The sequence below is a fragment of the Trichomycterus rosablanca genome, chromosome 21 (genome assembly GCF_030014385.1).
Source record: "Trichomycterus rosablanca isolate fTriRos1 chromosome 21, fTriRos1.hap1, whole genome shotgun sequence".
NCBI classification, from domain to species: Eukaryota; Metazoa; Chordata; class Actinopteri; order Siluriformes; family Trichomycteridae; genus Trichomycterus; species Trichomycterus rosablanca.
In genome coordinates this window covers 14587605-14598077 of record NC_086008.1, presented here as the reverse complement: position 1 = coordinate 14598077, position 10473 = coordinate 14587605, and the positions used below count along the sequence as shown (strand labels likewise).

Sequence of the window (10473 nt, the reverse complement as noted above, 5' to 3'; positions counted from 1 at the left end):
GTGGACCTAACACCGCCTTACTTTCTGGACATGGGAGACATGGGGGACCCACCGAAAAGTAAGTTGTCTAGCTTTCTTAATTAATTCTTTAACTTTATTTTACACCCATAATGGGGGTTGCTTAGAATGCACTTGATTTTAATTATATTTACAATATTTATGTTTTAATTTGTTGAAAAATCATGTTTTATTTATGTGAAAATTATAAATTATATAAATATTCGAATTAAATACATTAAAAACAAGGATTTAAGGTGGTATAATAATAGAAGCCTATTTTATTTATTTAATTATTTATTTATTTATTTATTTATTTAGTATTTTTTATTTTTTTTTTTATAAATTTTTACATTATTAAACCTACACACAGTCACCACTACACAGTATTTACATATACAATATCCAAAAAGTCCTCCACATTGTATTCAATATTTGCTTTTACATAAATTTATGCAGCTTTAAATTAATATATAAATAAAATAAACAAGACCCGAACTTACTTAAGTCTTTGTAATTCAAACTTGGCCGCATCTATAATGTCCCAGTATGATAATTCGTAGCCTTAAAAGTTCTGTATAAGTCTGTAGTTTGAAATTGGAAAGTTTCTTCTTCTTATTATAATATTATTATTTGTTGTTTTTGTTGTTTTTGTAGTTATATAACCCGAACCATGATTGCTTCCTTATAGAAGTTTTAGATTTCCATCACTTTGTAAGTTTTGGGACCAAACGTTGCTCTTAAATCACCCAACCAAACCTATCAAACTTCTTGGTACTTCTTGGTATTTATGCATAATTGCTGTTATCAATGACATTTTAAAAACGGACCCAATTTAACAAACCGGGCTTGTTTATGGTGTGTGTTTTGGTGTCGGTGTGCAGAAAAGCGGCTCGTTTCGCTGTGCGTGGGCTGTGGGAATCAGATCCACGACCAGTACATCCTGCGCGTGGCTCCAGACCTCGAGTGGCACGCGGCGTGTCTGAAATGCGCCGAGTGTAACCAGTATCTGGACGAGTCGTGCACGTGCTTTGTCCGGGATGGCAAGACCTACTGTAAACGTGACTATATTAGGTAAGAAACGCTGGGACACGATAAATTGTATACATGTATACACCCCAAAAAAACCCTCCAAAATAGTTTAGGGACGATTTGCTGGTACGTGAACTAATGATGTCATTGTGCTGTGTTTTACACCCCTGCACCTATATGCTAATTTAATGAACTGTAATCAGGCTTTAGTGTAATTATGCGTTAGTGTGAAGTGCATCCTTAAGGGGGGAAAACAAAATAAAACACACAAAAAAGAAGTCATGTCATTATTTCTAAAGAATTAAAGCTGGGTGGTAATTTAATTAATCTAGTTTAAATATAATGTAATTCTTAAATAATTTTACATGACAAATTAAAGACGTTTCAATAAAAATTGTTGAATGATTGTTTAGTAAACAAATTAGCTGTTTGTGATGTGTAGATTAGTAGTTTAGATATGGCAATTACAGTACTGAAATGTAATGATTATAATAATAATAATAATAATATAATTATAATATAATCATTTAAAATAGGCCATCTAATTAGTATGATGCGAAATATACCAATATTAATTTTGTATTAAAAAATACAAAATAATAATAATAATAATAACAATAATAACAACAACAATAATAATAACAACAACAACAACAACAACAACAACAACAACAACAACAACAACAATAATAATAGGGCGACACTGTGGCAGTGCAGCAAGAAAGTCCTGGGTTCGATTCCCAGGTGGAGCGGTCCGTTCTGCGTGGGTTCCCTGCGTGAGCTCCGGTTTCCTCCAACAAGCCCAAAGACATGCAGTCAGGTTAATTGGAGCTACTAAATTTGCCCAGTGTGTGTGTACATGTGTGTGCCCTGTGATGGACTGGCGACCTGTCCGGGGTGTTTCCTACCTTACGCCGAGTGACTCGGACCCGCCGCGGCCTTGAATATGATAAAGCGGTAATAAAACAATAAATAATAATAATTATAGGGCGACACTGTGGCTCGTAGCCACTGTCGCATTACAGCAAAAAGGTCCTGGGTTCGATTCCCAGGTGGAGCGGTCCGGGTTCTTTCTGTATTGGGTTTACATGTTCTGCGTGGGTTCCCTGCGTGAGCTCCGGTTTCCCAAAGACATGCAGTCAGGTTAATTGGAGCTACTAAATTTGCCCTGTGTGTGTGTGTGTGTGTGTTTGCCCTGTGATGGACTGGCGACCTGTCCGGGGTGTTTCCTACTTTACGCCCAGTGAACCGGACCCGCCGCGGCCCTGAATAGGATAAAGAGGTAATAAAATAATGAATGATAATAATAGAAATATTAGTATTAATATCGGCAATATTGATGATGGTGATAATAATAATAATAATAATAATAATAATATTAATAATAATAATATAATTAGAAATATTAGTATTAATATAAATGATAATATTGATGATGATGATGGTGATAATAATAATATTAATATTAAAATATTACCATTAATATCAATATAATAATAATAATAATATAAAAAATATTACCATTAATATCAAAATAATAATAATAATAAAAACAATAATAATAGTAATAATGATAATAATACTAATACTAATACTAATACTAATACTAATACTAATACTAATAATAAAAACAATAATAATAGTAAAAATAATAATAATAATAAGTAAAACATGTGAACGGAATTATATATAGTGAACATTAAATGACGGGTTTGTTGCGTTTTTGTTTGCGACTTTCCAGACTTTACGGAATCAAATGCGCCAAATGCAACATCGGCTTCAGCAAGAACGACTTCGTGATGCGCGCGCGCTCCAAGGTCTATCACGTGGAGTGTTTCCGGTGCGTGGCGTGCAGCCGGCAGCTGATCCCGGGTGACGAGTTCGCGCTGAGGGAGGACGGGCTGTTCTGCCGCGCCGATCACGACGTGGTGGAGCGAGCCAGCATGGCACCTGGAGAGCCGCTCAGCCCCCTGCACCCGGCCCGACCTCTACAGATGGCAGGTAAAGAAGCGTTCGTTTTACTGCATCGTGTCGGGGCTTGACTGGTGCTGTTTTCTGGCTGGAGATTCGTCAAGCTGAATTTTAGGGATGTCTAGCTCACAAAAATACACAATTTTAAAATGTTTATATTATTATTTTTAACTTAAAAGCACTGCAATTTACTTGTGTTGCGTTGCATATTAAATACCTTATTAAAATATAATAAAATAAGAACAACTTTATTTTAAAGTCATTAAGAAACGCTATTTTGTGAACAATTTATATAAATTCGGTCTTCTTATTTATTAGGCTATAATAATAATAATAATAATAATAATACAAAAAACATCCTCCACGGCACCATGGAGAACAGTTTGGTTGAATTGTCAAGAATTTTTAAAAGTTTAGGAATTGACACTTAAGAATTTACGCTATTTTGTCGTATTATTATTATTATTATTATTATTATTATTATATACTTTGCAACCAGCTGCTTGCTTAATTGTCACTGGGGCGGTTCCTTACTTCCCTAAGGTTCCTCACTGGGGTGGTTCCTTAAGGTTTTTTGTACATTTTATGGGCGCAAGCAAACTTACTTCATTTCATGCACAATAATGGTAAAAAATAATAAAATAAAAACAACTTTGGTTGACCAAGTCATTCGGCTTATTTATTAGGCTATAATAATAATAATAATAATAATAATAATAATAATAATAATAATAATTCAAAAACCATCCTCCACGGCACAATGGAGAACTGTGTGTTTGGTTGAGTTATCAAGAAATACCACATGATTTAAGGATATTTAAAAGTTTAGGAATTGGCACCTTGGAATTTACGCTATTTTGTTAGGTATTATTTGTTTATTTATTTATTTTTATATACTTTGCAACCAGCTGCTTGCATAATTGTCACTGGGGTGGTTCCTTAAGGTTTTTTGTACATTTTATGTGGGTCAAAGTAAATGTCTCACTTCATTTGATGCACAATAGTGGTAAAAAATATAATAAAATAAAAACAACTTTGGTTGGCCAAGTTATTAAGAAACGCTATTTTATGTAAATTCGGTCTTCTTATTTATTAGGCTATAATACAAAAAGCATAATCCACGGCACCATGGAGAACAGTGTGTTTTGTTGAATTGTCGAGAAATACCACATGATTTAAGATTTTTTTAAATTTCGGTAATTGTCACGAATTCAAGCTATTTTGTGAACAATTTATATAAATTCGGTATTCTTATTTATTAGGCTATAATAATAATAATAATAATAATAATAATAATACAAAAAAAAAAATCCTCCAGGGCACCATGGAGAACAGTGTGTTTGGTTGAGTTGTCAAGAAATACGATATGATTTAAGTTCGGGAATTGTCACTTACGAATTCACGCTATTTTGTCTTTTATTATTGTTATTATTGTTATTATTATTATTATTATTATTATTATTATTATTATTATATACTTTGCAACCAGCTACTTGCTTAATTGTCACTGGGGTGGTTCCTTAAGGTTCCTTCCTGAGGTGGTCACTTAAAGTTCCTCACTGAAGTGGTTCCTTAAGGTTTTTTGTACATTTTATGGGTGGGGAGGGGGGCAAACATCTTACTTCAATTGTTGCACAATAGTGGTAAAAATATAATAAAATAAGAACAACTTTGGTTGGCCAAGTCATTAAGAAACGCTATTTTGTGAACATTTTATGTAAATTCGGTCTTCTTATTTTTAAGGCTATAATAATAATAATAATACGAAAAACATCCTCCACGGCACCATGGTGAACAGTGTGATTGGTTGAATTGTCAAGAAATAGCACATGATTTAAGAATTTTTAAAAATGTAGGAATTGGCACTTAGGAATTTGCGCTATTTTGTTCTATTATTATTATTATTATTATTATTATTATTATTATTATTATTATTATTACATATTTATTTATTTAATGTTATATACTTTGCAACCAGCTGCTTGCATAATTGTCACTGGGGTGGTTCCTTAAGGTTTTTTGTACATTTGATGGAGGAAAGCAAACATCTTACTTCATTTGATGCACAATAGTGGTAAAAAATATAATAAAATAAGAACAACTTTGGTTGGCCAAATCATTAAGAAACGCTATTTTGTGAACAATTTATGTAAATTCGGTCTTCTTATTTATATATAAATAATATAATAATAATAATAATAATAATAATAATAATAATAATACAAAAAACATCCTCCACGGCACCATGGAGAACAGTGTGTTTGGTTGAATTGTCAAGAAATACCACATGATTTAAGTTCGGGAATTGTCACTTACGAAGTCACGCTATTTTGACTTATTATTATTGTTATATACTTTGCAACCAGCTGCTTGTCACTGGGGTGGTTCCCTTTGGTTTTTTCTACCATAAGTATGTGATTTTACAGGGGAAAAGTAAATCTCTCACTTCATTTGATGCACAATAGTGGTACTTAAGGTTCAAACGTACTCTTGGAGGTACCACCCCACTAACACGCAAGTACTTTTAGTACATCACCAGCGCATTGAGATTTTGGATTTGGGTTTTAGCCCTGACATGATGCCTAATTTTTTGCTGCATTTCCAAATACTGGCAGCTTGTGCAATTTAGTTCAATGATAAGTTCAGACTCAGGTTGGAATAAATATTGTGGTTATTGATTATTACAGACTTGTGATTAATATTACTGTATACGCCTAATACTTACCATTTAAAAAATGACTAAGCTAACCGGTTGCTGTCAGTAGTTTGTGGACATTTCAAGTTTTATTTTTCATCCAGTTTGTCTGTTATTGAATTTGGCTATTCATGCATGAAAGTGATATTCTTCCTCTGGTTCAGAGCCAACCATGCGGTGAAAATGCAGGCTGGTGGAAAAAGGGGTGATTGTCTTTAATTGTCAATTATATGATGAACATATTGTTGTCATATATATATATATATATAAATATAAATTTATAATTATATATATATGGTGCATGTCAGGTTGATAGTTTGCATTCGCAGTATATATATAATTTTAACTAGTATCCTAAATCCTAAAGTTATATATAGTCATTCCCAAAATTTTACGGATTCGACCCCCCCTTCCCCCATCAAACAGCCCCAGTAAAGTTTAGATGTTCCAACCCATTTCTTCTTATCGCGTCAACTAAACGCTGAACAAAATGCAACAAATTGACGCAACAATCTTAATTAATAAGAGCAATAATGGTATAAATAGCTTTATAGTAAAAATTAGCTATCAAAAGCAATGAAAGAAACAAACCACGAACTTTAAGGAAATTCATGAAAAACAATCTATTCATTAATATTGATTCTATACCTAAATGTAATTATACCACATGCATTTTTGGCATATTATCTGCCTGTGTAAATAAAATGTAGATACTTACTATACTTATTATATTATCTGCCTTAATTCTAAGCACAGTGTCTGAATATTTATTACATAATATTGCAAAAATGATTTCAGCTCGGATTAATGTGTAGCCTATAAAAAGCAAGGACCGTTGTACACTTTAATGCAAGATGATCTGCTTTAATGCTATGATCTGAATGCTATGATTCTGGGTCCTGGGTAGAGCAATTTGCTAATGCACCCTATTTGAAGGTTCTTTGGATCTCCAATAGGCTTCGAGACTATTTCTATGGAGCCTTTTTTGTTGCGTACCAATGTTGATATGACGCATCTTGGATTGGGGTGAAATTAACTGACCCAAACCAAACCACTTTTAACAACTAACATAGTGACATAGTGGTCCAGAATGCGACGTAGATATGACGTTAAAATGCGACTTTGTTGCAAATGCGAATTTGTTTTGTATTGGCTGTGTTGGGATTTTTTAATGGTGTTTGTGTGATTGGGATAATGTGGATGCATCCTATCATCCCTCCCCTGCTTCTTCTGTTTGTTCCATATATAGATATATAATGCACCCTATTTGAAGGTTCTTTGGATCTTCAATAGGCTTCGAGACTATTTCTACTTGGAGCATTTTTGTCGGGTACCAATGACGGCTCTTGGATTGGGGTGAAATTTACCGACCCAAACCAAACCACTTTTAACACCAAACAACTAACATTTACATTTACATTTTCTGCATTGTGGTCATAACATAGTGGTCCAGAATGCGATGTATAGATATGAGGTTAAAATGCGACTTTGTTTTGTATTGGCTGTGTTGTGATTTTTATTAGTGTTTGTGTGCAAGTCTGATTTGGATCATTTGGATGCGTCCATATACATAGGGTGCATGTCAGGTTGACAGGTATATTTTGCAGTCGCAGTGCAGGCGTGCTTTAATTGGATGACATGGGGAACTAAGCTACTTCTTGTCCTGTGTATATTACCAATTTTGTTACAAATGGCACGAATTCATTCATTTATTATACAGTATATATATATATATATATATATATATATATATATATATATATATATATATATATATATATATATATACAGTATATATATATATATATATCAATGAATTTGTGCGTCCTTGCATCCCTCCCTTGCTTTTTCTGTTTGTTCCATATATATGATGTTATATACAAAACATTTTGTTAGACATTTTGTGTTATATATAAATTGTTACATAGTTAATATACATGTTCAAATAATTTTTATTCCCGACTTTGCAACTTTATGACTTTTCTGCCGCATTATATTTGCAAAAAATTAAGGAATTATACATGCAAATTTACATAATTAAATCGAACTATATTTTTCTCTCTGTTGTTTGTTTATTTTGCAGCAGAGCCAATCTCCGCGCGACAACCGGCGCTGCGACCGCACGTGCACAAGCAGCCCGAGAAGACGACGCGCGTGCGCACGGTGCTAAACGAGAAGCAGCTGCACACCCTGCGCACGTGCTACAACGCGAACCCGCGGCCGGACGCGCTCATGAAGGAGCAGTTGGTGGAGATGACCAGTCTCAGTCCCCGGGTCATCCGCGTCTGGTTTCAGAACAAGCGCTGCAAGGATAAGAAGCGCAGCCTGCTGATAAAGCACCTACAGCAACAGCAGCCCAACGACAAGACGGTACATAGGACCTATTTTGCGTCATTTTGGATACTGCGCAAAAATGAACGCATTGCATTTAATGCACAGAACTAGAAATTTTGGTGAAAATTTTTTTTGGCCTATGTGTGCAGAACATCCAAGGCATGACGGGGACTCCGATGGTGGCCACCAGTCCTGAGAGACACGACGGCGGGTTGCAGGCAAACCCGGTGGAGGTGCAAACTTATCAGCCACCATGGAAAGTCCTGAGCGATTTTGCACTCCAGAGCGATATTGACCAACCAGCCTTTCAGCAACTGGTGAGAGCGAGCTTCTTCCTAAACCTGAATAATTAATAATAACAGCACGGTGGGTGGTGGGTAGCACTCTCGCCTCACAGCAAAGTAGAGGGGTTAGGGTACTTTTTTTAATTGTGGGTTTCCTCTGGGTTTTCTCCCACATTCCAAAGTGCAGTCAGGTTATTGGGACATACTTAATTCCCCCTAGGTATGTGTGTGTGTGTGTGTGTGTGTGTGGACTGGCGACCAGTCCAGGCTGTTTCCTTCCATTCACCCAGGTGAATCGGACCCATTGCCACCCTTAATAATAATTATATAATTCTTTATTTACGGGACAGTGGTAGCCTAGTGGGTAGAGTTTTGGGCTATCAACTGAAAAGTTGGGAGTTCAAATCCCAGCTCTGCCATGCAGCCACTGTTGGGCCCTTGAGCAAGGCCCTTAACCCTCTCTGCTCCAGGGGTGCCGAACAATGGCTGACCCTGCACTCTGACCCCAGCTTCCAAACAAGCTTGGATATGCAAAGAAAGAATTTCATTGTACTGTACACCTGTATATGTACATATGACAAATGGCATTCTATTCTATTCTAGGTGAGCTTTTCAGAAGGAGGACCAGGCTCGAATTCAACAGGGAGTGAAGTGGCATCAATGTCCTCGCAACTGCCAGACACACCCAACAGCATGGTGGCCAGTCCCATCGAGGCCTAGACGATTCGGATTAAAGTTCTGGAAGGAGACAAGTCTGGTTCTCGCCAAGGTTCTCGAGTACCCCGTTTCTGACTGAGGTTACGCTCCAAAATAAAAGAGACAGACCTGCAGTTTGGCGAGGCATCTTCATCCAAACGAGCCCTTGGTCACGTTTATACACTGTGATGACAATCGTGGGAACGAAAGAGTGAACGCTCGAGTGAACGGACAGTCAAGGAGAACATGAGCTCGGCCGGGGGGGTCACCAACACAGGAACCGGACCTAGAACCGGCCCAAAATACTGTGCGGTATTACTGTGGAACCGGTGAGCTACACGTTTGCCAAAACAGCCCGATACCTGTTTCGAGACTTTTGGGACGTATGAATCAATACAGCTCACCATGGACGGTCCAACCGAATCACTGATTTGGTATCGGTTCTCCCAAACTGCGATTCATTTCTGAGTGAGGACGCGTGCAGACGGATGTACCCGCTTTTATTAGACCTACACCCCATTTTTTTGTTACATGGTCTTTTCTGAAGCCCAAGTAGGCTACTAAAGCATTGCAACAAGGTATACCTCTATCCGACCACAAGCTGAGTGGGAACTTTACGTGTATGTGTCAGTCCGAGATTATTATTATTATTATTATTATTATTATTATTATTATTTTCTTTCCAAAGATGTGTATAGTTTTAAGTTAAAGTCAAGCAGAGATTGTTTTTTTCGTTTATTCATGTATTACAAAAAATTATTTATTATTTATTGTCCAACAACATGCCACTTTTGTGTATCTTTTAATTGCTGAAGTAAAATGAGTTTAAAAAAAATCAGTCGACTCTGAATGAATCTGTTCAAATATACGGTGGTACCTCGTTACTCCCCTAAACTCAAAATCTTTAAAACTGCATGCCCTTAAAGCCGCGTAAAACGTTATCAAAGTGCGAACATGAGACAAATCTGCATTTGTGTCGAATAGCCCATTAAATCCAGTCTGAAAGCTCCACATGCATCTGTGTTTATCAGATTTGGATTTTCCTACTGTTTCACTTTTAAACTTGTTACAGCTCAGGGTGCTGAGAAATTGTAAGAATCAGCTTATTTTCGACGGAGTCTAAAACACTTATCATTAAAAAGCAGCGCAAAAGCTAATGTGCCGCTTCTCATGTGAATGCGCATTTACTGAAGGGAATACGGTATTCAAGCCGTCAGATCGAGCATCTCCACGATTAAGAAGGAAACAATAAAGAAGTAAAGGTAAAGTGCAAGTTTATTGTATTTTAGTTTCGTTATATTATATTTGTGTTATTTTCAGTGTATAAGTGTCAAAAAGCTGTAGCCTAGTGGTTAAGGCACAGGACTAGTAATACAAAGGCTGCTGGTTCAAGCCCCACCACTGCTGTTGGGCCCTTGAGCAAGGCCCTTAACCCTCAGTTGCTCAGACTGTATACTGTAACTG

At 36.2% G+C, this 10473-nt stretch overlaps 1 protein-coding gene across 1 annotated transcript; it reads left to right on the top strand.

Annotated features, from left to right (window-relative positions):
* Positions 1-9818, top strand: isl1a (ISL LIM homeobox 1a). The gene is made up of 6 exons (XM_063017910.1): positions 1-58; positions 882-1071; positions 2771-3030; positions 7779-8065; positions 8179-8346; positions 8917-9818. The coding sequence occupies exons 1-6, from the start codon at positions 31-33 to the stop codon at positions 9031-9033; spliced, it is 1050 nt and encodes a 349-aa protein (XP_062873980.1). The 5' UTR covers positions 1-30; the 3' UTR covers positions 9034-9818.
* The last annotated feature ends 655 nt before the right edge of the window (positions 9819-10473 follow it).

Coding starts and splice junctions, on each gene's coding strand:
- isl1a (XM_063017910.1), top strand. CDS start 31: ATGGGAGACATGGGGGACCCACCGAAAA. Junction 1,072..2,770: donor TGTAAACGTGACTATATTAG/GTAAGAAACGCT, acceptor GCGACTTTCCAG/ACTTTACGGAATCAAATGCG. Junction 8,066..8,178: donor AGCAGCCCAACGACAAGACG/GTACATAGGACC, acceptor CTATGTGTGCAG/AACATCCAAGGCATGACGGG.